Consider the following 26,061-nt stretch of genomic DNA (forward strand, 5'->3'; position numbering starts at 1 on the left):
CTCTCTCTCTCTCTCTCTCTCTCTCTCTCTCTCTCTGCAACTTCTTCCCACAAATGCGCCACCAAAATCTCCACAAAAATTTCTCCTCTAATGGCGGCCTTCTCTCACCTCTCCTTCACTCCTTCACCCCCACCCACCAAACTCGGCACCTTGAACTTCAAGGTCACCTCTTGCCTCTCCCTAAAGCAATCAAATGACCAGACTCTCGCCTCCCAAAACGACGCCGTATTATTCGACAGCCTCCGTGTCGTCTTCGCCGCCGGTGGTACCGGAGGCCACATATACCCGGCCGTCGCCATAGCCGACGAGCTCAAAACCACCAACCCCAACGCCCAAATTCTGTTCTTCGGCATACCCAAAAGCATGGAAAGCAAGGCCATCCCCAACGCCGGCCACGACTTCGCCGCCGTCCCCGCCGCCAAGTTGCACCGCCCGGTTCTGTCACCCAGAAACGTCTTCCTACCCTATCACTTGATCAAGTCGATCATCTGGAGCTACTACAAATTACGGGAGTTTGATCCCCATATTGTGATCGGCACCGGCGGGTACGTATCGTTTCCGGTGGGCATTGCGGCGGCGCTGAGGGGAGTCAAGCTTGTGATTCAAGAACAGAATGCTGTTCCGGGGATAGCCAATTGGTTGCTCTCGTTTTTGGCTGAGGTTGTGTTTGTGGCGTTTAATTCTACTATTGATTGTTTCCCAAGTGCGAGTGGGAAGAAGTGTGTGGTGTGTGGGAACCCTGTGAGGTTGTCTTTGAGAAAGAATGTGTCTAAGGAGGCGGCGAGGGGGCGGTTTTTTCCAAAGTGCGGCAAGGAGGTGGAGGATGTGAAGGTGCTTTTGGTGCTTGGAGGGTCTTTAGGTGCTAATGCCATCAATATTGCTTTGTTGAATTTGTATTATCAGATGTTGTTGGAGAAGGAAGACTTGTTCATCATATGGCAGACTGGAGTGGAGGCCTATAATGAGATGGAGAGCCTTGTTAAGAACCATCCGCGGCTGCTTTTGAAGCCGTAAGTGCGTTCTAATTCTGCTTTTTAAGTAACTATAATGCCAGATGATGCAGAAAGATTTAAGATTGCGTCGCTCAACAAATGGAATAGTTTAAACTTATGTGTTCGATCACTAGGAATATAAGTTTGGAAAGATTGGAAAAGAAGATCATATTCCTGTTAGGATATTCAATGTCTGTAGTGATTAGCATGTTGTATAATTTTTTGTTATTTACTGGTAATTTATAACTCAGAGATATAGACTTACTCCAATTACTTTACCTTTCACATTTGTCAAGATGTATGCATCCATCATTATCATTGAAGCTAATGATACTATGCATATTCAAGGTTCATGCATAAAATGGATCTGGCATATGCAGCTGCAGACCTAGTCGTTTCACGAGCTGGTGCAATGACTTGTTATGAGATCTTGGCAACTGGGAAGCCTTCCATTCTGGTAATTTCAATTTTCAAGTTCTGTTGTACGACTGTGGCTTGTCATGATATGATCTTAAATAAGACCTAATTTCATGCTTCTGTTTTCATGTTGTATGAGACTCTATTCCATGTGAATGTAACATGCCCCGTATCTGCCACGTTTCGATCAAGTTCTTAATATCAATAGTTTTGTCCCTTTTTTGCGCAAGGGGAGAACTCATAATTACTTTTTGTAGATACCATCACCAGATGCTGATGAAGGACATCAATTCAAAAATGCCTCTTTGATGGCAGACTTGGCGGGTGCAAGGGTTATAACTGAAGATGAACTTGATTCGACAACACTTGGAAATGCAATAGAAGAGATAGTAGGTACGTCTATTTTGTTGCCTGATAAGAAATTGCTTGCTTGATTGATATTAAAGTGATTCAAAGAACCAGGTGACCTTAAAGTTTTAACTATTATGGTTCTCTGAATCACTTATTACTGTAAAATTGTCTCATAATCTGGAGGTTCATAGGCCCTAATTGATACTGTGATATTTTCCATATACTGCTTAGCATGTTGTATGTATATGCATGATTTTATATATTTCTTTTATATGTATGCCTCTTAGACTATTGAAACTTCAAATTATATCGATGAATGCTATTTTAGTGTGGGATCTGGACAGTATATTGAATCTAGAAGATAGAAACATCTTGAATATGACCTCTTCTCTTTTACAGGGGATGAGAGTAAAATGGCAGATATGTCCGAGAGGGCTCTGAAAGCTGCAAACGTTAATGCCTCTGAAGAGATTGCACATCACGTTCTTTCTCTAGTCAGCTTATCAAGAGCAAAGAAGTAGACTTAAAGTTGGTTTATATTCTACGCAAAAAAGCGTTAGATCCAGGTTCCACGCTCCATTGCAGTCCACCAAAATTAGTTAATTTGTTATATGCACAAGCTCGGGTTTCATGTGAGTTCAGTTCAGGAAATTGTCCATGAATGTAGGTAGCTAGGTTGCTAGAGTTACTGCCACTCCGATCTTCGTTATTAGAGAGAGATATCATAAAGAATCTCTCCTTCATCCTTCTTACAAAGGGTTTGATGAGGAACTTGGTAGCTAGGAAAGCTGAGTCGGATAAACAGCCTGAGTCAGGATCTTCATCTTCTTTACCAAGCTGTTCCAAACATGGTAAGGCACTGCATTCTGTTCTGTGATTAGGAAGAGGTCATATGCACCAAAAATGACTGATTTTACTGCTGTAGCCTTCTCTGTTTGAAGTCGCCAACACACTTTTCATAAAGAAATCTTATGCTAATGATCATTTGCGTTCAGTTAGTACTTGTGTAGTATGACTTTCATTCGGGATGCTCTTTAGTGCTCCAGACTATTGAAATTCTGGAATCCATAGCCGTTAACTGTAAATCTCGCGCAATACAATGATTTTCGGTTTTAGAGTTTCAACTGCGTACGTGTATGTTTTGTTTGATTATTGCACGAAACCTTTCACAAGTAGTTCAAAGAACTTGACGTATTTCCCCGATTGCTTTGCTTAATGAGCTATCCTTGGTTGTTGGGTGATCCATTTAATTCGAAAACCAAATATCCCCGCATGAACCCAAGCTCGATCCCAATTTTAATCCTTAATAATAGAGTGGTAAATGGACACAGTAGGGTGGTTGCTAAGTAGTTCCCTAATTAACATCCTCAGGAATTTCCATGTTACCTTGGTTTCATTTGTCACGTCAACATCATTCACTCTAAATTTTTCATAAAATTTCAAAGACGTCTACCCATAAACAAATCTGTATCATAAGATTTTGTCATTAAACTTCATTCTCTCTGGCAACCGAGAATAGATTGATTTGACTCTAATCACAATCGACAAACCAAAATAAAATTTCACACCTATGCGTTAGCGGCTTACCAACTCGACCACAAGTTTGCTTAAAAAATCGGAAACATAAGATTAATCTGATCTTGATGTATCTAAACGTGAGATTCCATTGCCTCCAAAAGTTAGGCAGATTATAAATGCATTTCTCTCCCGCTAAATTATAGCTCCACCTCTTTATTTTCCCCCAAATAAAAAAAAATTCAAAACGATGCCGTTTCTCGTTCCAGGTTCCGATCTCCGTTCCCTCACCACCGCTTTCGGCACCGACCGTCCCTACTTCACCCCAATCCGAAATTCCGACCCAAGACCCGAACCGCTCCGCGTCTCCGCCCGCCGAACCCCGACTCCCTCCGCCGGCGTGTCCTTAGATTTAACCAAGAAAAACGATCCGCGGTGGTCTGTTTGCACCGCCGACGAGCTCCACTACGTCTCCGTTCCCAATTCCGATTGGAACCTCGCTCTGTGGCGCTACCTTCCTTCTCCTCAGGTCAACTCTCTCTCTCTCTCTCTCTCTCTCTCTCTCTCTCTACACATTCTCTATATCGTGAAGTTTTGATTGATTGAATGAGCGATACACAGACGACGGAGCCGAGGAACCATCCGCTGCTACTGCTGTCAGGTCTGGCCACGAATGCAATCGGATACGATCTCTCGCCGGAGGTGAGATTTGATTTCTACGTAGACTTGAACTCTGCTGTTAATCTAGTTCTTTTTTTTTCAGTGAACTTTTGTTTTTGTTTGTATAAACTTGTGCGGAGAATTCTAGGCGACTTTTTGTGTGTTGTTGTGATTGGCATGTATTACGAGTTTGATATTATGTTTAGGGAGCTGAAATGCATGTGAATGTTGGTTTTGTAGTCATCGTTTGCGCGCTCCATGTCTTCGCAAGGATATGATACCTGGATTCTTGAAGTCAGGGGAGCTGGCTTGAGCACGCACGGAACCGAATTGGGGGAAATAAATGGTTGGTGCTTTTGGTTTGTGTTGTGAATTTCGCTTAACAAGAAAGAAATGAAGATTATAACTGGCCATGAACTTGTGTAATTTTTTGTGCATTTGCCTGAGAATTTGTTTTTCCGCTTTTGCAGGTTTGTTAGAGGCAGGGCAAAACCGTGCTACAGTGGTTAGCGGTTTAAGTCAAACACCATTAAACATCATGGAAGTAGGTCAACGAGCGGTGACAAGTTTTGCAGACTTCCAAGAGCGTTTTTCAACTGGATTAGAGGATTTCCAGAAGCAACTTGGAAAGCTGGATTGGGATTTTGATCACTACTTGGAAGAGGATGTGCCTGTTGCGGTGAGGTGACATCCCTCAATGTGCTTGACTTTATACTGTGGAGAATATAGTGTCCTGTATAGGAATCTTATTTTGAATCATAGATGGTTTTGTACATGTGCATGTGCATATATGCATGTCTTTGTGAATGCAAAGATTTTAGTGCTTTTGATATTATGGTTGGCTCAAACAACATTTTGTCATCTCAGATGGAGTATATAAGAACTCAATGCAAACCAGAGGACGGGAAGCTTCTCGCAATTGGCCATTCAATGGGGGGTATCTTGCTATATGCAATGCTCTCACGATCCTGTAAGTTGCTAAGCTACACTTTGTAACCGAATTATCTTCAACTTAATTGTTAACCTCTACCTTATAAGAAGACACAAAGAGCGTTTACTGGCATTATGGTTTGCTTCAAAGCCTGGACTCCTCAGCTTTAGAAGAATTCTTGCAATGTTTTTTCCTTGAATCTGATATTTAAGTTCTGTTTTACTTTTTAGCTTCTCAAGGACAAGATTCTGGATTCGCATCAGTTGCTACTTTGGGATCATCACTCGACTACAGGCCTTCAAAATCGTCACTGAAAATGTTTTTACCACTGGCAAGTATATAAAAGATAAATTGTTTTGTTTATCTCTTTAGTTTTCACTTTGATAAATTCCTGCCTGTGGAACCGAACTTGATGAGTATTATCTGCCTGTGGTGCTCAGGCAGACCCTGCTCAGGTGCTAAATGTTCCTGTTCCGTTCGGTGCAATATATACTGCTCTGCATCATCTTGTGAGTCGCACACCAGCTTTGTCTTGGTTAAAACCTCAAGTTTCTGCTCAAGACATGATGGATCCGGAGTTGTATGAAAAGCTTGTCTTAAACAACTTTTGTAAGTCTAGAGACATGTCAACACATACTGACATATTGCAAAGCGAAGTTCTCATTTTAGCTTATGTCAACCTTACATAGTAATCACAGTTTGCACCTCTTACACAATGATTTTGTACTGTTTACCGTCCCATCATTGTAATTGTCAATCTGATCAAAATATGCAGGTACTGTCCCGGCTAAGCTTCTCTTGCAGCTAGCAACAGCCTTTGAGGAGGGTGGTTTGTGTGACAGGAGTGGGACTTTCTTTTACAAGGAACATCTATGCAAAAGCAACGTCCCGATCTTAGCCCTTGGAGGAGATCAGGACCTAATATGTCCTCCTGAAGCTGTTTATGGTAGAATGTTAATCTAGTTGAGCTTGATGTCCTAACATACATCCCACATACTAATTTCCATTTCTATTCTTTTGTCCCTTTCATGTTTGGGCTTCATGCACCTGGAGTAGAAACAGTGAAGGTGATTCCGGAGCATTTGGTAACCTTCAAAGTTCTTGGAGAACTCGGTGGTCCTCATTATGCACACTACGATTTAGTTGGAGGTCGCGGGGTATGAGTTATATGTTTTTCTTTTATAGACTGCTGTAGTTCTGTTTATATCTGAAATGTTAGCAGCCATGTCCATTTGATTTGTATAACGGTCGTTCTGCTTTTATGCAGGCACCAGAGGGAGTGTATCCACACATTATTGAGTTTCTCAACCGTCATGACAGGGCTTGAATTCTTCATTTTCAAATTTTCTGCCTTATTGCTAAAGAAGACGTCATCTTTCAAATCATCTGCTCTATTGCTAAAGGAGGCAACCATATGAACAATCCCCAGAAGGAGGTCAAATGTGGAGGTTGATATGTACATAGTTGTAATGGGTGTAACTTATGTGGCAAAAGCACTCTAATATGTAAACCAACTTTAGTTTTAAGTGTTGGGGTAGTATAAGATGTAAATTTGATCAGTAAAGATGATAACTGGGAAGTTCATAACGTCTAGAGGCCTAACTTACACTGTTGCAGTGTTGTCTACCAACTCTCAGTACCCTTATGGGTACATATCTCTCTCTCAAACAGGCAACAGGCTCTGTGACAGCTTCTGATGAAGCGAAAACTTAAAAGAACTTATTTATTGATAGGTCAGGCCTTCAGAAAGACTTGTGCCATCTTAAGACAGTCATCGACAAACGTAAAAAGGATGAAGTAGGTCGAACAATGGAGAGGAGAGTGCTTTCGTCGAATCGATAACAGGATGGTGAGATCATACTGTCAAGTATCAACCCTCGAAAGAGTTACCTCCGAGGCATATCCTTAGTGCTTCAGTAGACCTTTCTGTCTTTTTGCACAGACAAAAGAAAAGAAAAAGAGCAATTCCTCACTTAATTGGAATCATTCATTGCATTTCAATAACTTATATAAGCATGTAAGGCAGGAGAAACCACAAAGCTAGTATGATATGAGAACTGTTTTGTACTTTGTAGAGATTGTAATGAACACCATCCAAATTGATAACATGGAAATGCCCCCAGAACAAAACGCCCAAGACTTCAAACCAAATAATGAATATTTGCTCATGTGTTAACGAACAAATCTATACATGCAGATGCAGGGTTCCACATACCAAAACACCAGCACCGAGTGGGAAACCAAGAGTTCACCAGTCCTAGCATTTAGTTTTCGCTTCAACCTTACAGAAAGGGCAAGTATTTTTATGTGCAAGCCACTGTTCTATACACTCAAAGTGGAAGACGTGTCCGCAATTCAGTACTTTACCCATTTCATCTGCTACATCATCTGCTTCATATTCCTCCTATGAGCATTGAACAATCAAGGATTAAGAAAATTACAAGCTCTAGAAGGTTAAAATAACAGTAACTATAGTTTTTGCAGCTCACCTGACAAATGATGCACTTAACATGTTGCGACTGATCACTTAACATTGAAAGCTTAATTTTTTGAACGCACCGCCTTATCTCCTCTTTTGTTAATCCAGTACTCACATAACCAATTCTCTCACCTAGTTCAAGCAGTTGCTGTTTCCAGGAGAAAAGCAAACAAAAGGTAATTGTCAAAACTAGACCAACAATTGGTATCCAAAAGCATAAATGATTTGACATAGAAAAGAGAATAGTTTGTGAATCTAACCTCATATGTCATGTTATCAACATCAAGTCTCCATTCCCTATATCTATCCATGTCTGATCTTCCACCCATCATAAGACTACTTTGAAACATCATAATCTGCAGCCATTGCAAACATACAAAATTCCAAAAATGAATTAGTATTACCTTCACGGATCCGGCTCCTCTAAAGTGAGCAAGCCATAAAGTTAGTAAATTTCATAAAATCTCTAACCTCTATCTAATCTAATGGCTCAAAAATATCCACATGCATCAATTCATTACAAAAAAATGTTGAAAATTCTTTTCTATATTGACAATAACTCTAAATGCTTTATTTCTCTTTTATTTTTATTTTTTATTTAACCTTCATCTTAATTTATTCTCTTCTGTAAACGTTTGCTTCAACTCCATGGATTTTTCAGCAAAGCAAAGTTGCAATGATTCATGGTGCATATGAATACATCGGTGCTTATAAGATTATTGCAATATTCATAAAACAATTGTGATTACCTTAACCGAATTATAAACCAAAAGCTTTGGAAAAAAATTGGGTAGATCGATCGCTGCCTACAGTTCAATTATATACAGAAAAACCAACTATATTGGAAACCCATGGCCATCATCTCCAGAAATAAATATAGAATGCAAATTACGAAGGCTAGAGTTTAGAGACTACGGGAAGAGAAACCAGTGAAACCACTTTGGAATGAATGAAACTAAGGCTTTTCATTCTTTTCTATTCAAAGCTGATCATCAAGTTTATTTATCAATTCATAATTTTAGATATGAAGATTCGCTTGATCAAATATCGATGAAGATATATATCACGATATGCAACCACTTTTTTATTGTTTTTTTTTTTCTGAGAAAAAACGAATTTTATAGAAATAAGTGAACAAATTTTCAAATAAATGATTTTATTTAACATAGATATATTTGAACCATTAGATTAGATGTAGGTAAGAGATTTTATGAAATTTACTAACTTCATGGCTTGCTCACTTTAGAGGAGCCGGATCCTACGTTCACTGACACAGATACATGAAAGTGCGAGTCCAACGCAGACTGTAGCTACCATATAGACTCAGTTGCTCCAAACAAAAATTTTAACAGCAACTTAAAACAACTTGTTAATGTGTGCCAAGTAGCATAAATTGCTTGCCAAACTAACATCCAAAAGAAACAAAACACAAAAAACAAAAATAATCAAGTACTCAACCAAGTGACCGGGCGTAAAATTAGAGTATCTAACTATATTGCAACTTGCAAGGCAAAGTTAAAACGAACAGCATAGAATAAATCACCTCAGCGAGGCCTTCAGGAGAGGCATGGCGAACATGTCGATAACACCTACTTCCAAACACTTCTGATCCGGGGCGGCTTATGAGAAATTCAGGTTCAGAATCAAGAAACGAGATAGTATCCGGGCTCACAGTTCTCCTTGCTAAATAAGGACGCTGCCGAAAAGAAGCAACTAAACAAGTTAGTCACAGTTGAAATCAAAACCAAATATAGACTATAAGCAGATACAGAACTTTGTTGAGACTTCACTCAAATAACATAAAGACAGTGTTCAACCTCAAACAAGCCTAAAAGTGAAACGAAACGAAAGAAGAATATTCTTCTAATACAATTGCAGAGAGTCAGAAGTAAGGCTAATTATATACGGTTTAGGTTAACTATGAGTCATTCAGCCAAAGAGTTTCTTTCGTTTAGGCAACTACGCAATTAATAGTGCACTTATCACCAAATCCAAGCAAAAGGGCCTGTCAATCGCCAAAAACGTAACTCAAAGGTTTTACCCTTTTTATATACCAAACCATAATGATATAATAAAACCAAAATAAATAATTACCATGAAAAAACAAAACAAAGATATGAAAAATATAAGGCCTGACATGAACTAGGTAACACAATAATCAGCATTTGGCAAATCAAAAATCAAATTGAAAAAAGAAGAAGTAAAGGAACAAAATTGAAGCAGAAACTTAATCAAAGATGGAAAAAAACAATGATGAAGACCCATCCCATGCAAGTAAAGCATTCAAAGCATAACTAAAGGAACAAACTTGCAAGCATTGAAACCCAGAATTAATAGGAGAAGAATCCTATTACCTCCCTGTGGTGGCTGTTCATCCTGATATGATCCCCATCAATCTTGCCTCTGCCAGAAACATTTCTCCTAGCCACAACACAATCCACAGAGCCAGCAGTCTCAGCTGAGAACCCAATTCCAGGCCCACACCAAACATCCTGAAAATCCATACAAGCTACAGAGTTCAATCCATCTACTCCTCCTTGGTTCTGGCTCTTGTCCTTGTACTCACTCCTCACATTCTTCTTCTTCTTCTTCTTTTTCACCTTCTTCTCTCCTTCCCAGTCTGCAGAGCTCCTTATCACAGCTGGCACTGAGACTTGCTGTGAGGCTGAGGCTGTGCAGCCCAAGCCTCTGAACTTTGCTGAGGATGGAAAGTTTGTCTTTTTCTTATTGGTGAGGCTTGAGGATGAGGATGAGGCTTCATTGGTGGTGGTGAAGCTGGAAAGAAGAAGGGAGGAGATTGTGGATTTGCAGCGAGTGGATTGGAGGATGGAAGGTGCTGGATTTGGGACGTATGGATCTGTTTCTGAAATGGGCTGGATTAGTTGGCTTCTGGGTCTTCTCCATTTCATGTGCTCTGAGCTCTCTGAAAGAACAGGCATGGTTTTCTTGGAAAAAGAATACAGCTTTGCCTGGTTGTGAAGGAGAGAATAATAAGAGCAATGGAATGTGATGAAGAAGAAGAGGAAGAAGAAGAGGAAGAAGGGTGAAGAATTCTTAGTGGAGACTTTGGGAGAGAATATACTAATAAAGAATGGAGCTTTTGTTGATTTAATGGAAACAAAATAAGTGAGATGAGATTTTTTTTATAAAATTGTGGGGTTGTTCCTTTTTGTGGGTTTGGTTAGGTGAGGCTATGCTATAATGCTTTGTCTTCTTGTTTGGTTTTTTCCTATTCTCTCTTCAGGAGGAGCCTCTGAAAACTCTGAGTAAAAATTTCAACTTTGCTTTTCTTGGCTTTTCTTTTTAGGACAGCTGATGTTTACTCATCAGAGAGACCCCAAAATCAAGATGGGTCATTTGGGGCATGGCACTAAAGACTAAAGAGAGAACACACAGCCAGGAAATGGTTTTTGAAAATTTAATAGGGATAACTGACCTTGGAGACCAGACACAGAAGAAGAAGAAGAAAATTCTGGTGTTCATACAAAAATGTATGCTGTCAGGGATCTGTATAGGTTTACTGTGGTCAGCATTTGGAAGGGTCCCAATTGGAAATCACAAGGTCAAAATTCATCTGTGTAGGGATTACATATCTTTGAATCTAATCATAACTGTTGCTTGGCATGTACTACAGTGTCTGCTTGCTCTATATAGTTGTAATCATGTGAACGGGCCTAACCTTGACTCTCTGCTGCAGGGATCATTCTTGCTGGTGACACTAGTATTTCAATTTCATGAGTTTATGATTTGCATTGGACTCATGTTTGTGATCTTTACGTGTTTAAGTAAAGAGGCGTATATGTAACAAATCTAAGAACTTAAGTTAAAATTACACATATTAAGACATCTCTAACAATTGGTCTAAATCTTAAACTTATATTCAAATTTTAGACCACCTAAATCTATAATATTCATATAGGTTTTGCATCTCCAAACCCATGGAGGCAAAACTCAAACATATACAATCATTTTATATCATCATTTAATCATACATAAAGTAAAACTTAATTGTTTAATAATAAAATTTGACAGTGGCCCATACCCACTCATCCTCATAAATTATAGGTTTGGTCGTCCTATTTGGTTGAGTCAAAATATGACACATTTTAGGTAAATCTTATTTTAGCTCAACTTAAATAATAGGTTGGAGATAAGATTTTACAAATCCTAAACCTATTATCGATTTTAGACGAAAGGTTAGAGATACTCTTAAGTAAACTCTTAACCGTTTGATAATCCGAGTGATTAATTAGGACATGAAGTACATAACTAGACTTCAATTCAAATAAAATGACATGTATTAGGTAAACTGTCATCCGCTTAATAATCTGAATGACTAATTAAGACGAAAAGTGCATAATCGACTCATCAATCGGTTGTAGACATCAAGAATTCATTAAATCTTGTTATCTTTTACTTCAGAATTCAGATGCTCTTTTTAATTGAGCTTATTGAGCTTTACGCGGTAACCAAACTACCAGAGAACTGAGGCTGTGACATATGAATTGCTAGGCCAATGAACACATCACTCTCTTTTAACCACTTACCAGCTCATTGCTGGTTTAATATCATTTACAATAAATTGATTGATGTTCAGTCATATTCTCTGAAACATGACTCCCAAATGTTCATGTCTCATCTGTGTCACATGATCAAACACAAACCCTAATGACAAAACCACCCCTGCAATCCACTCAAATTTTGTGTGCAAGTTCATCTTCAACTTGTTATCTGTCATGTTGCTAAAGAGGTGTTAAGGTCAGAGACTGGGAATTTGTATAGTAACCCATAACAGGGACAATACCTTTCTTTAATGGAATTACACCCTTCTGTTACATCCCAAATTCCCAATACATCACTTGCTGTCATCTTTTGGGGTATAAATCCTTGAATGAAATTTCTTTTCAAACATCATTCTCAAAGAGTCAAAGTTATGAAATGAGTCGTTGAAGAGGTAATTCAAAAATCTTAAGGCTGAAAAAGACACCAAGAATAGCTTTTACAACATTTTCTTTACCTAATCCCTTTATTTATTTGGTAAAAAACTAAAATTAAGCAATGTAACAAAAGCCAACAAAAGGGAAACGGCTCTCACTTCATACATTCCAAAGAACATTCAAATTTTCTGTATAGTTTTGAGTCAAATTAACCATCCCAAGTGGTTTTACCTAATTACAATTGAAAATGAGTGTGGAGAGACATATGCATAATTTTATTTAGGGTTAGGGATCACTAAGTATTGTAGTTAGAAGTAGAACCCTCCTCTTATTTTCTCTTCTATTCTGACAATTTCAAAGGCATCTCAAGAAACTCACCCTATGACTCTATAAGTTGAGTGCAGATTAAACAAAAGAGAGTGAGTGATTTATTTATAAAAATTTCTCAAAGTATTATAATGGCATTGATTTCTTCAATTCTGTTATTAGTTTAAGTAATTAGTTAATTTACTAGTTTCATTGTTTGGGGCTGGCATCCCAACATGACCCTAAGCAAACGAATGTTTAGAAATTGTAAAACAATTCATTCAATGGTGTCTCCAATTTTCCTGGTTGGAATTTTCGTTTCCATTCATTTACAGCTTGACTTAGAATATAAATCAAAAGTAAAAACACAATTGTGATTAGTTCCATGAAATGGAAAACATTGTCTAATTATAAGATTCTAATTGTGGATGAATGTGTCCAAGCTCCTCCGAGCCAAAAAAGAAGAAGAAGAAGATGGGGCTTCCAATTTATCAACCATTTCACCACAAATTCCGGGTTTAAAGGGTTTTTTGCTTTCATAATTCTTTCATTGGGTCAGACATTCTTTTGCAAAGAAAACTAAAAGAAAAATCATTATTGTGTCTTTGTTTTCTCATACTGGCCTGCAGTATCTCTCAGTTGTCCAGCCACTCTTCATTCTCAAAATTCAAAGCTAGATCGGAGTCTGCTCTCAATGGAGGTTCTTTCCTTCAATAAATAGTTGCATATGATTATTTATATCTTTCTTTTTCCGGAATATAAACTTTACGTCCACTTTGTTGTATGTTTTATATTCTAATGAAACAATAGATAAGAATGTGTAGAATGTATGTGTTTATTCGTTTGAATATAAATAACTAGTAAAACTCATACATGTATATCAACAAACTCGAAAATGTTTGTGCATCTGTAACCAAATGATATTCCAAGTTTCAAATCTAGACAAACTTTTGGAGATGATGACAATCGCAAATGGATATCATATCTGTTCAACATTGGAGTCAGCCGTTGGTACGGTGCAAGTTTGATCTATAATTTGTTTACCAAATCTCCTACGTTACTCTTTGTAAAACCAGTAAAATCTTCGAGAAGCTGTGAGCTTTACTAATAGTAATTTTAAAGCAGCTTAGAAGGAGACTGGGAGTAGATTAGAAGCAAAGAAATCGGCTTAATTATGAGGTAAAGCACAATATAATTCATCATCCTTCTCCCTTTAATTTCCTCACTAGCTAGCTAGATGCTGTAAATTTAAGCCTGTAAATCTTGGCTTATTGGTGATTACTGCTGATTACTGATCTGGTCCTTTTCAGCATTTCGTTGTTTCCAGAAAAGCTTATATATTTAAAAGTTAAAACCATTTTCCGGCGGTCACATCACTCAAACTAAGGCTTTGCTTGTCAAACTCAAACACTGAAATTACTTGCAATACATATCTTTACTACGTTTCATTTCAGAACCATAAAAGGATGAACTATATGATCTATATATGCTACATAATTGAAACCCAAAATATCTGAAGTCGATCGATACATATCTATGATGTAAGAGATTTGACTCAAAGATGTATAGACTGGACTGCAATAGGGATTGGCTGTGTGATATGGAAAATCTCTCTTTGCTCCTAAACAATTGCCAATTTCATGTCTCATCATTCATTATTATAAAAATTGCAATGAAATTAAAGGAATCAATTAGATGCCATATTCTTCTGGACGTCATGTGATTTTAATATAAGAAGGTGGTGAGTCTGTGGGACTCATGCTTCATTGATTATTGTTGGACCTTAGAATTGGGTAGCTTGTTTCTCTTTCTCCATCCAACAAAAAATAAAACTGAGAGTTTGTATCAGGAGTGGCAACTTATCGTCCGAAATGAGACAACCGTTTCAGATCATGCATTAACACACGATCAATTTAGAGCTTCAGTTTTGACGATCCATTTAGGTTTCAGATACTAATATTGATAAAATTTAAGATTAACGTCCGTCTTTTTTCTTTGTAAATTTGCACATCGGTTTTAGGAAACTTAGTGGTCGACATCGCTATCGGTGTTCAAACAAAAACATCTGAGTTGCTCAGTTCAGTGCTCGATTCCGGCCAAAACCATGACCCACCGGATAACCGATACCAACCCTAGTTCTTGTACTAAGGAAACTATAAGCCCAATTTCTTTCAAGACAATGGCCAATGCAAGGTCCAGCTCAAGCCCATTACAAGATTGGTTTGGGTTCGGGTAAAGTCCTCACCCAGCCCACTAACTCTTGTCTTCTCTAAATAAAATCCAAACCAAAGCTCTCAGTCTCCGCTTAAACCCTAAAAAGTTGCAGAGCAAAATCCCAGATTGAGCTACAACAATGAAACAGTCTATCATTAGAAACCTCTCTCTTTATGCCCGTACTCGTCTTCTCTCTCCTCCCTGCTACAAATCCAGTTCCCAACTCGCTCTTTCCACTCGGCCCAGATTGAGTTTCTACTCGACTGAGTCACAAAATCAAGAGGTCTCCAAAGATGAAGACGATAACATCAGCAACGAAGGTATTAGCTTTTCCTGAGAAGTAGAGGTTTTGGGTTTTAATCTTTAGCAGTTAATGGATTAGGAATCAACTTGAATTTGTTGGGTTCTGTTTGTTTAAGGGTTTAAGGCTTTCAGCTAATTTCATTGTGATTTGTTTGGTTTTGATTGATAAAGATTAATAATTTGATCTTGTAACATTAGTAGTCATGATACTCAATTGTTTGAGAGGTTGTATTTGAAACTATGAGCTTTATATTTTGGGTTTATGATTTTCATTATATGTATGATAGTATTCGCAATCTGATCTCTGAATGTTTTGGATTCAGAGCTGAAAATGCAAATTGACGATTACTTTAAAGGAAATGACAAAGCATTTCCAACTATCTTTGAGGCGATTCTGAAGAGGAAGTTATCAGGGAAGCATGAACAGACTGACAAGCAGTTGATGGAAGAGCTTCGGGGGAAGAAGCAGGGATCGCTGAGTGACGATGACGAGGAGGATGACGATGAGATTGAATCTGATTTCGATGAGTATTATGGGAGTGATGAGAAGGCTGCGGATTTGAATCAGGCAATGGATAGGTTGATGAAGGAGATGCCAAACACAAAGAGAGAAAATTGATGGGTGACGGAATAGGCGAGAGCAAGCAAAACTTGACTATGATTTAGATGGTATTGTGAAATCGGTATTCCCTTTATAGTTTCTTCAAAACTTTTTTGGTTCATGGTCCAGTAGGTTAAGCTTCCGAATTAGCAAAATCATGTAACATTATGTGTATTGTATTTGCCATTTTTCTGAATGATAAGGTACACATTCCTGTGTTTTGAGAATAGACTATCAGCAAGAGCTACTGAAAGCCAATAACAGCTGATGTCGCGTGGACTGTAGTTTATGTGCATTCTGGTCCTGTCATTTTAGATTCTTAGACACGTGTTTGGAGATAGAAGCATTGGAAGGAGAGTCGGAGCATAAATCAAATCTTATGTACCATGATGAAAGGAATCTAACAAACATACAAAGGGAAAGCAGCGAACTTCTATGTGAAGATTCTCACCAATGTTTACACTATACAGCATCAGAGGTTGAAATATGTACCCACATAAAAGGATTGGACTACATCAACACCAGAAACTGCAGCATATTGGACTGTTTGCATCAATGGGGGAGACGCAATATCCGTCCTTCGAGGGTAACTGGAAGCACTTCAATCTCAGGCAAAGTCAGATTTTGAAGATTTTAGGGAAGTTGGAACTTACTGTATTTTCCTTCCTAATTCAGATTTCTATGTATCTACGGTTACTTAGGTTGCTTGTTCTAGTCTTATTAGGATCATTGCTTTATTTCCCAGTTTATGTTTTCCTAGTCTAGTTAAATCTGAGGACAGTGCTCTATAAAAAGATAGTCTAGTTAGCTCTATATTCTTCAATGATAGTACTTGTCTCATCTCGCTGGTGGACTCTGATTCAACCCCTTGAGATTTAGGGTCAGATGAACGCAAGGCCGCCAAAATCTTCCTCTCAGGGAAGAAATTCGAAATGTGGTGATAATGCGCCACAGTTTCTATGCGGTGTTTGCTTGTGCATCTTGTGCCCGTTAATGACTATCTGGTCGTGCATAAAGCTACCGTTCAAGGCAGCACGGCAGTGTGCTTGTGTTTGTGGATCAGCTAAGAAGCCAGTTTATGCGTCAGACTCTACAGCTTCTGATATTGATTTGGGTTATCTGTCTGGTAAGCCACGTACAAGCTCTTTGAGAGCTCTTCCAAGAGAAAAGATGGCACACAAGGATATGGCTATGGAAAGTAAAACTGTAAAAGAGGCCAGCAAGCAGCAACCATAGACGTTTATAACAACCTTCGGTTATATTACTCTGTCATAAGTTTTAATACAACGACCTTTGTATTTTGGCTTAGGGAAGCCTATTTCGATGCGATGTCTATTTAGGACATGTTTGTAATGTCCAGGTTCCTATCAAGGCTTATAAAGCCCTCTCCCTGTTTGTAATCTATTTCTTTGGTAAACAAACGTTTTTGTTTTTTTTTTTTTTTTTTTTTTTTTTTTTAAATTGTTTTTTGTTGTTGTTGTTGTTGGAGTTATCATAGACATGAAGCCAATATATATGTAGGGTAAAAAATAATTCAACTTACATGGAAAAAGAATTTGGACAAACAATTGGGTTGAAACTCCTTCAAAGTTTTAATATTGCTTTTTATGCCTGTCTTTTTCATGTGGACTTGGGTAAAAGATAACATTGAAACGTTAAAGGAGTTTAGATCTATTTGTCTATCGAAGTGTTTTTCTCATAAGTTGAATTATATTTCGACCGTCATCCGTTGTGAGGATATCTAATTATCTATTGTGGTTCTTGTAACTTGTGGATGCCCAAAAAGGCTTCCTCGAGATTGGTTTTTACCCGATTGGGGTAAAAGAGAATATTGAAGCTTAGAAGGAGTTTGGATCTATTTGTATGTCCAAGTGTTTTTTCTTATATAAGTTGAATTATTTTTCGACTGTCGTCCGCCGTGAGGATATCTATTGAGATTTTTATAATTTGTGGATGCCGAAATGGCTTCATCCTTTAATCTATTTCTTTCACATGAAAAAAAGACCTTTGTATTTTAGAGCTATCATGGACAAGAAGCCAATAAATGTATATATCATAATTGAACTTAAATATATATATGTTTTGGTTAACAATAAAATAAAACAAGAGCGAAAATACACAGAAAAAAAAATTGTTTTGTCAAGAATGGGATTCGAACCCATGCCCTTTCGGACCAGTACCTGAAACTGGCGCCTTAGACCAACTCGGCCATCTTGACATTGTTGACAAAGAAGTGTTTGTCCAATATTATAATAAGATTTGTAATTGCGATATATCATTGCCTTGGATTGTAATCTTGATTGAGATCTTAATGAAACTAAGTTATAACAATCTGAATGATGATCAATAAAACTCCATTGATTGTCAAGAGCATGCTTTTCTATGAAAAAGCATAGGTGCTTAAAGCAATTAGGTGGCTGATCCAGACTCCTGCAGGAAACTAATGTGTTACAAATTGATACAACATCAATGGAAGTCAAAGCTACTGTCTGTCCAACTTTGGATGCATGGAATTCTTTAACCTCACATTCTGAAACTACAGAACTACTCACCACTTTAGTATCTGTTAAACTAGAACTGGGAAGAAGAATTACTTCATGCACCACAAGCTGCACCACACCCAGCAGCACAAGCTGAGCCGCCATAGAGGTCTGTGTCAGTGGTCGTCGTAGCGCTTTTCTCTTTGGATATACCATCCGCACAAGAAAAAACTATGGCCGAGATGATAGACATTGTGACCAAAACTGCCCAAAACACTAACCAATATTCACCATCATCAAACTTCACACTGCCTATCTCCCTCCATAGTCTCCCCATCTGTGTTTCAAGTTGCTAGATGAAAATGAGCTTAAACCCTCCAAGAGGGTTTTTATAGTGCTCAAATAGTCAATATTCCAATAAGAAGTATATATTAGTCTATGTTAGTGGCATCTCTCTCTTTTATGTCTGCCTCTCCATTTTAGGACTAGAAGTGGTTCTCTTTTCTCTATTTTCTCATGCAAGCAAAAGCATAAAGAGTGTTATTTGACATGAAAGATTATTAGTGGCCCTCAACTCAGTAGCCACTGAAAAAATATATTTATAACATTGCTGGTTCCATTGGATTATACATGGGAGTTGCATTCATATCCCACTCTTCCTTGTAGGGGTGGTGGAAACTAGAATGACAATGAAATTGTCACTAGGGACAGTGACAGCTAAATCAACTACATGCACTTTCAGATCTCTGCTCATCAAAATGGCCATCATCTGCTCAATAATGCGCAATAATTTAACAGAACTATATACCTTTTAAGATTTTGGCCTGGGAAGGGTGGAACTAGTCCAAACATTATCTTTCCAATGGCATCCCATTAAGGACTTGAGCTCCAATTATTTACCTTTAGGATAGATTCATCTTGTAGCAGCCACTTACTACATTGCAGAACAATAATTCAAAGCTAATCCATTAACTTGAAGGCCACACATATTCACTAGGTCAGTAGGGTGTGGATTCATCTATTACTTGGCTTCCTATTCTTCATAAATTCATTCATAGCTCAATGAGTTGTGATTTAGTGCGATGTAATAGTAATTTACAAGTATATGTCTGACATCTTCTGCTTCTGAGCTCCATAAAACCATATTGTAACTATTAGTGGAGCAGAGCACAGTTATATATGATCTAATCAAACATCTGTCTCCCATATTAATCTCCTCAGAAAAGAACTCTATGTACAATGTGGTTCATAAAAGTTGAGGCCAAGATATCCTGGGCTCAAATATTGATTCATAGAGTTACCATAGAGTATGATAATATTGAGTCATTGAGTTTTTACACAACATTATATGGGGTACTGTATTATTTACAGAAATCTTCATTGTAAATTTCGTACATGCAATGACTATATGCAACTTAATTTGGCCAGGAACTTAAATAATCATCTGATTTTCCTGTCTTTGACTGGGCCTCTTGGGATCTTGTTGAGGAACTGAGCCTCAAACTTTCTGTATGATCTCTTTAGTTCTCGGGTGACTTTTCCGGCTAGATGATCAACGTCTTCCTCAAATTTCTCATACAGAACTGGTAGAGTTTCCAGACACAGGAACCCTTAAATATCATTGCAAACAAAATCAAGATAATCAGTTACCAATAGCTGTATACTCGAACACATTGATGATTGATCACATTGTGGAAGAATTGAAATGCATTTGCATGATTATAAACAACACTTTCTAGCTTACCTAAGTAAAGAAGATTCAGGAAGCTGAAATAGGTTCCAATCACAGACAATATATACAGAGAAAAGATTGCCTGAACATCATCGATAATAAAGAGGATTAATCAATATGTGTAGTATAAACAATAGATCACTAAATTGCAGATAGTTCACACTTGAAATTACCAAAATGAAGAATGGTAGGTCTTTTCCACAAGCACTGTCAATGAGCTTTGATAAGAAACGGTTGAGCTTTTTATGGACCATGGAAGCTACATTTCTGAATGTAGACTCATCTAATATAACTTTTGGTATTCGAGGAGGTGTTCTGCATGTACACAGTTAACATGTTAGAGTAGTACTACACGAAATTAGAGGATGAAGATTATGAAAGCAAGTAGATTAGGGAGTGTACATACAATTTGAAGATTTCTGTAACCATGCGCCAAATGAAGATGACAAGCATGGTGGTAATGGAGGCGTGACAGAGAAGGGTGACGAAATTGTACTCGACTACCTCGAACAGAAACCATATCACGGTCATCACACCCAAAAGCGCAGCCGATACATTTCTGTTCCTCCACAGCAACACATCCGCAACTGCAAATTATACGAAAGGCTAGGATTAACATGTCGAAAACGTGTGTGCTAGCTAGAGCATGTAGATGATATAGATCGATGAATGTATGTTACCTTTGCCACCACCAAGAACCTGATGAATCGGCCTCTCGCGTCCAAAGAGCCTCGAGTGTTTGGCTTCATAGATGTCATCAGAATCCGACGAGTATACTAATCCCGGCATGATCAAGAGTGATTTATTAAGACTTAATGACTTGTATTATAGGTTGATATATGAACATTGATCAACTGCAACTTATATATGAATGTAGCTAGATGTGGCCGGACCCGGGGGTTCTAAGCTTGGTAGTAAAGTAAGCTGCAATGAAGTAAGGAATGCCTTGGAAGGGCTTTGGCTTAAATTCGATCAACTTTTGCGTTGCATGCACGCTAGCCTAGCTAGCTACTTAGTTAATCAGAGAAAAGATATTGATCTTTGCCTTGTACAAGTCTTGGATAATGGATATTCATCTATGAAGACATTTGTTCCATTTTTAAGAATAATTCCTTATTTTAGAGGTTGTAGTGCAACTCTTTTTGTTAACGCATCATGTATGAAATTACACTATATACTAAAGGGTGGTTAACTTATCATATCATAAGTATATGAACAGTGATTTTTTTTTTTCTGAAACATGTAATTTAGATTTTTTTTTTAGATAGACTCTCTCTCTGCAAATATTTTTTTGCCCTCCATTTTTGACTTTTTTTCTACATCCTGAATCTTACAAATCAAAACAATTAGAGTATTTATATTTTGGGTAGAATACAAGACTAAATGTTTTGTTGTATAAAAGTTGTTTTTTGTGATATCTCTTATACATATGTAAAATATGCATAATGTGGATACTACACCACGCCAAGGGGCGGGTATACTGACCATTTTACCCCAGTTATTTTTAAGAAACTATAATATTGTCATTAACCTTAGATATACAATCAGTATAATAGCTGGGTATAATTTGTATTAATAATATTCTATGAAGTACATATCAGAAACATTTCTATCAATCAATTACCCTATTAACCAGCTTTATAACATTGTTTTTGGATAAAATAATTTTAATGTCCATAGAAATTTTAAAATTATGGGAATTACAATTCCATGAATTTTATGATAGCTCTTATACATATGTGGAATATGCATAATGTGAATACTACATCGCGCCAAGACGCGGGTATACTAACCCTTTTACCCCTGTTATTTTTAAGAAACCACAATATTGTTATTAACCCTAGATATATAATCAGTATAACAGCTGAGTATAATTTGCATGTATAACATTCTATGAAGTACATATCATAAAAATTTATATCAATCAATTAACCCATTGACCAGCTTCATAACGTTGTTTTTGGAAAAAGTAATTTTAATGTCCATAGAAATTTTAAAATCATGACAATTACAATTCCATGAATTTAAATCCTATTAATTAAGCATTCCATTGTTTGGATTTCATGATGTAGAGTTTTAAAATGACAAGAATTTGTATTCAGACTAACCTTAGTTAAGGGAATTGACAAATGACGCTTATTTTGTGAGGAATTCAAGTCGGGAATTTAAGCTCCTAAATTTCACGATTATTTTCCCGTGAAAATTGCTAATTCTACGGGATAAGTATCCAAACGAGGGAAACCGTTCTAAGAAATTGAGAATTCCTTATGTTTGATTAAATTCTCAGGAATTCACCTACATCCAAACATACCGTAAATGTATATACCGCGCCAAGACGCGGGTATAATTCTAGTTGAATTCCTAATCAGTAATCAGTAATCACTATTCACTAATCCATGAGGTAGCCAATAGCTATGGCGTTTTGAGCTCTACCACTTTGTCGAGCAGCCTCGTTCAATCTCTCATGGATCTCATGCCCTTTTGGCAACTTAACTTACCCTGCACAAAGCAGCAACCTTTGGACACTTTGAAGGGACACACCTAAGAAGAATGATCCAATTTGCTATTTTGGTTCAAATAGAGAGACAAAATGACGTGAGAACAATTTATAGTAATCGAATCCATTTGCAAAGACACAAACGTTATCACAAAAAAGAAACAAAGACTCGAACTTTAACCCAACAATGGCATGAAACATGCATGTTTTATATAAAGGTCAGAAATTCTTGAGAGGACTGGATGATTGGTAGGTGCCCACCAACCCATGAAATCGATTTCTTCAACCTGGGTTGGACTTAAGATTATGTATATGCAAAGAAGATAAAAGGAATATTTACATATGAAACGATTAATAATCTATAAATAGAAAAGCAGAACCCACCAGGAGAACAGACATGAAGGACAAACAGTAGTTAGAATTAGTTAGAATAATGACATTTGGCATTTAAAAAATGGCACCGATCGTACACTCCTCTTCTGCTAAAGCTCAACACAAACAACAACAGATCCAACAGAGCTTCACTTCCAGTCCAATCGGAGTTCTCCACAACCCCATCAGATGGCCTCAGTTGGGTTCTGTCTCAGCTCTCTGATTCTATGTCCTACTTTCAGTTCCACTCAGACCTCAAAAAGACTGAGACCCTGTTCGAGAATCAGTCCAACAATGGCTCTGGCCACCCCAGCCACATTTGGGTTCAGTAACTTACTCGAGACTTTCACGGTCAACGTTCAGAGAGCAGAGAACAGGCCCCTGAATGTGCCTTTGATCGCTCCTTTCACGATTGCGACTTCGAGGCTTGAACGTGTTGAGAATGTTGCCATCAGAGTTGAGTTGAGTAATGGGTGTGTGGGGTGGGGTGAGGCTCCAATCTTGCCTCATGTGACTGCAGAGGATCAGGACACTGCTATGGTTAAGGCCAAGGAGGCTTGTGAGTTCTTGCTCAGGAATAATGGGATGACTTTGAGTTCGGTTTTGGGTGAGATTGGTGTGCTTCTTCCTGGATATGAGTTTGCTTCTGTGAGTTTTGAGATTTGGTTGCTTTCTTTATAAGTTTGTGTTTCATATATGTTTAGTTTGGTTGGCATTGAGGTATGTGTTTGTCTGCTGAGAATAGGAAGTTAGTGTGAGATTGAAATTGAGGAATTGTTGAGTGCAGTATCCTATGTGAGCAAGTTTAGGCACTAGTTGAGAAAGATGTTTAATTGGCTTTGTCTTGGTTTCCCTAGGTTGAGAAGTTTACTGATATGAAATGTGCAGCAAAATATAGTTTATTTGATTCAGGTCTTTGGTGGTAGAAATAGCTTTTATGGATCTGTTTTACCCACTATTTGTGCAGTAATTTGATTGCTTTCTTAGAAGAGTGGTTGATATTGAAGGGTACTATATGATCCCTGTGATGTTATTTTTAACTTTACAAGGACAGGCTGAAAGCTATACCACATTATGGTCACTTTAGTGTCATTCTGACATGTATTTGAAACAATGGCTCTGATGCTCCTGATCCGGTGTATCCTGATGGATCACTGCCTTTGATGATACAACCTTTACAAGCATTTGATGACTTCACTGAATTAACAGAATCTTGTATGGCTTGATTCATAAGAAAATTACTGTTTGCAAATTAGCAGGACCTGATTATAGCTGTTTGATATCTTCATTTTCATAGGATCTTAAATCATTATGAATTGTGTACTTGCAATTGAAGGTTAGGGCTGGAGTCGAGATGGCTGTAATTGATGCGGTTGCTACAAGTATTGGTGTCCCTTTGTGGAGACTGTTTGGTGGAGCTTCAAATACCATAACCACAGATATAACGGTTAGGTTCTTCTTCAATCAAACTTGAGTAAAGTAATTCATTATTTGATTGCCCTTCGTCTTCATTTTATCACTGTTCTGTAGATGTAAGGTGAACTTAAATTGGCAGTGGTTATTATAATTTATAAACAGCTAGCTATGGCATCCAAATAGTACTGGTCTGCTGTTCAAAAGACACGAGTATTAATAGATTGAATTTTATAAACGCAGATTCCGATAGTTTCTGCAGATGAAGCTGCTAAACTGGCTTCAAAGTATTGCAAAGAAGGCTTTAAGACTTTAAAGCTTAAGGTGGGAAAGAATCTAAATGCAGACATAGAGGTCCTTCAAGCTATACGTGCTGTCCACCCTGATTGCTCTTTCATCTTGGATGCTAACGAAGGATATACCTCCAATGAAGCTATCCAAGTACTTGAGAAATTATATGGTAAATGATACAATCCAAAACCCAAGTTGCCATTGAGCATATGTGTGATGTATAACTCAAGATGGAGAGTTGCTTCTGCAAACAATTTGATAACTACAAATTATAGGTACTACTGTCTAGCGGCTGAAAAATGTTCCTTTTCTTTTATTACTTACAGAGGTAGGAGTGAGTCCAGTTCTCTTTGAACAGCCTGTTCATAGAGATGATTGGGAAGGCCTTGGATATGTTACTCGTATTGCTAAAGAAAGATATGGAGTATCAGTTGCAGCTGATGAGAGCTGTCGAAGTATAGTTGATGTTAAGAAAATAGCAGAACAAAGTCTTGCTAATGTCATTAACATAAAACTTACTAAAGTTGGGGTTGTTGGGGCCCTTGAAATCATTGAGGTTGCAAGAGCATCAGGATTGGATTTGATGATTGGTGGTATGGTTGAGACTAGACTCGCCATGGGTTTTTCTGGCCACCTTGCTGCTGGTCTTGGGTGCTTTAAGTAAGTATGACCATGGTTTTGATGAAGTAAATTGTTTGTGTCCTACAGGTTTCTGAAGTTCCTTGGAGTTTTTCTTTTTCTTTTTCTTAAATCCATTAGTTCCTTGTAGGTTTATTGATCTAGATACGCCCCTATTGTTGTCAGAAGATCCAGTTCTGGAGGGCTATGAAGGTAACTTGATTTCTACATAAACTTTAGACTTTGTTCAAAGTAATGTGCTGAAAATTATGTTTTTATTCTTATGGCTAGTTTCGGGTTCTGTTTATAAGTTCAACAATGCTAGAGGCCATGGTGGATTTCTCCACTGGGACAACCTTGCTTGGTAAGTCATAAGCTTCACAGCTATTTGATTTCCAATTCTCTTGCAGTACCAGTAACACCATAAAAGTGCTGCACTCCTAATAGAACATCACTCTTAGCTGCATTCACACCATACTAGTAACTTTGTGGCTAATTGGTTGTTAGGAATTAGGATAGTCCTAATCAAAATGCTTTATGGTTAAGTGCTGCACTCCTTTATAGAACATTTCATTTCAAGTGCTTACACTATGCTCGTCTTCTCGTGAGACATAAGATTCCTTGGTGCCAAAATGCAGTCTTGGAACTATTTACTTGTTATTGTACATGTAACTAAGAGTTATGGGTTTCTATTGCTCGTTGTTCTAACAATGCAGAATTATCTGCAGATAAGAAGATTCTGAATGTTTGGAAAACATTTTCCCCACTGCATATAAGAACGCATTGGATATCTACAGCATGGAGGCTAGAGCAGCAGAGCTTTTTAAATCCTGTTGTTTGGTGGCGGCTATGTTTCATGTTCAATAAGACGGCAAGGGCTCCAATTCAAGAGACACTAGGACCTCTGCTAAGCTTAATGTGTTTTGAGGTGAAACTTTTAGAGATTCGTAGA

General features: G+C 37.8%; 6 protein-coding genes and 1 non-coding gene across 7 annotated transcripts; 4 read left to right on the plus strand and 3 right to left on the minus strand.

Moving 5' to 3' along the window:
- The first annotated feature begins 6 nt into the window (after positions 1 to 6).
- Positions 7 to 2,815, plus strand: LOC101294368 (UDP-N-acetylglucosamine--N-acetylmuramyl-(pentapeptide) pyrophosphoryl-undecaprenol N-acetylglucosamine transferase-like). Its single transcript, XM_004299521.1, has 4 exons — positions 7 to 1,010; positions 1,341 to 1,449; positions 1,667 to 1,802; positions 2,160 to 2,815. Exons 1-4 carry the CDS (start codon positions 91 to 93, stop codon positions 2,279 to 2,281), a joined length of 1,287 nt encoding a protein of 428 aa, XP_004299569.1. The 5' UTR covers positions 7 to 90; the 3' UTR covers positions 2,282 to 2,815.
- Positions 2,816 to 3,491: 676 nt separating this feature from the next.
- Positions 3,492 to 6,193, plus strand: LOC101301397. Its single transcript, XM_004301228.1, has 10 exons — positions 3,492 to 3,804; positions 3,897 to 3,977; positions 4,176 to 4,281; positions 4,406 to 4,614; positions 4,803 to 4,905; positions 5,097 to 5,197; positions 5,307 to 5,475; positions 5,642 to 5,812; positions 5,923 to 6,023; positions 6,134 to 6,193. Exons 1-10 carry the CDS (start codon positions 3,526 to 3,528, stop codon positions 6,191 to 6,193), a joined length of 1,380 nt encoding a protein of 459 aa, XP_004301276.1. The 5' UTR covers positions 3,492 to 3,525.
- Positions 6,194 to 6,918: 725 nt separating this feature from the next.
- On the minus strand, positions 6,919 to 10,826 carry LOC101294661. The gene is made up of 5 exons (XM_004299522.1): positions 9,700 to 10,826; positions 8,889 to 9,041; positions 7,606 to 7,701; positions 7,356 to 7,493; positions 6,919 to 7,270 (listed from the first exon to the last, which is right to left on the minus strand). The coding sequence occupies exons 1-5, from the start codon at positions 10,282 to 10,284 to the stop codon at positions 7,124 to 7,126; spliced, it is 1,119 nt and encodes a 372-aa protein (XP_004299570.1). The 5' UTR covers positions 10,285 to 10,826; the 3' UTR covers positions 6,919 to 7,123.
- A 4,085-nt stretch (positions 10,827 to 14,911) lies between these two features.
- On the plus strand, positions 14,912 to 16,517 carry LOC101294946. Its single transcript, XM_004299523.1, has 2 exons — positions 14,912 to 15,122; positions 15,429 to 16,517. Exons 1-2 carry the CDS (start codon positions 14,942 to 14,944, stop codon positions 15,722 to 15,724), a joined length of 477 nt encoding a protein of 158 aa, XP_004299571.1. The 5' UTR covers positions 14,912 to 14,941; the 3' UTR covers positions 15,725 to 16,517.
- A 1,326-nt stretch (positions 16,518 to 17,843) lies between these two features.
- On the minus strand, positions 17,844 to 17,924 carry TRNAL-CAG. The gene has a single exon. It is a non-coding gene; the product is annotated as a tRNA-Leu (tRNA).
- A 1,496-nt stretch (positions 17,925 to 19,420) lies between these two features.
- On the minus strand, positions 19,421 to 20,757 carry LOC101295231 (reticulon-like protein B9-like). Its single transcript, XM_004299524.1, has 5 exons — positions 20,599 to 20,757; positions 20,325 to 20,505; positions 20,092 to 20,233; positions 19,931 to 20,000; positions 19,421 to 19,796 (listed from the first exon to the last, which is right to left on the minus strand). Exons 1-5 carry the CDS (start codon positions 20,705 to 20,707, stop codon positions 19,627 to 19,629), a joined length of 672 nt encoding a protein of 223 aa, XP_004299572.1. The 5' UTR covers positions 20,708 to 20,757; the 3' UTR covers positions 19,421 to 19,626.
- A 2,324-nt stretch (positions 20,758 to 23,081) lies between these two features.
- LOC101301688 (l-Ala-D/L-Glu epimerase-like) lies at positions 23,082 to 26,015 on the plus strand. Its single transcript, XM_004301229.1, has 7 exons — positions 23,082 to 23,435; positions 24,124 to 24,234; positions 24,444 to 24,660; positions 24,818 to 25,151; positions 25,261 to 25,322; positions 25,401 to 25,473; positions 25,838 to 26,015. Coding segments are annotated over exons 1-7 (1,152 nt in total). The 3' UTR covers positions 25,839 to 26,015.
- Positions 26,016 to 26,061: the final 46 nt, after the last annotated feature.

This window comes from Fragaria vesca, linkage group LG5 (assembly GCF_000184155.1).
Source record: "Fragaria vesca subsp. vesca linkage group LG5, FraVesHawaii_1.0, whole genome shotgun sequence".
Taxonomy (NCBI): domain Eukaryota; kingdom Viridiplantae; phylum Streptophyta; class Magnoliopsida; order Rosales; family Rosaceae; genus Fragaria; species Fragaria vesca.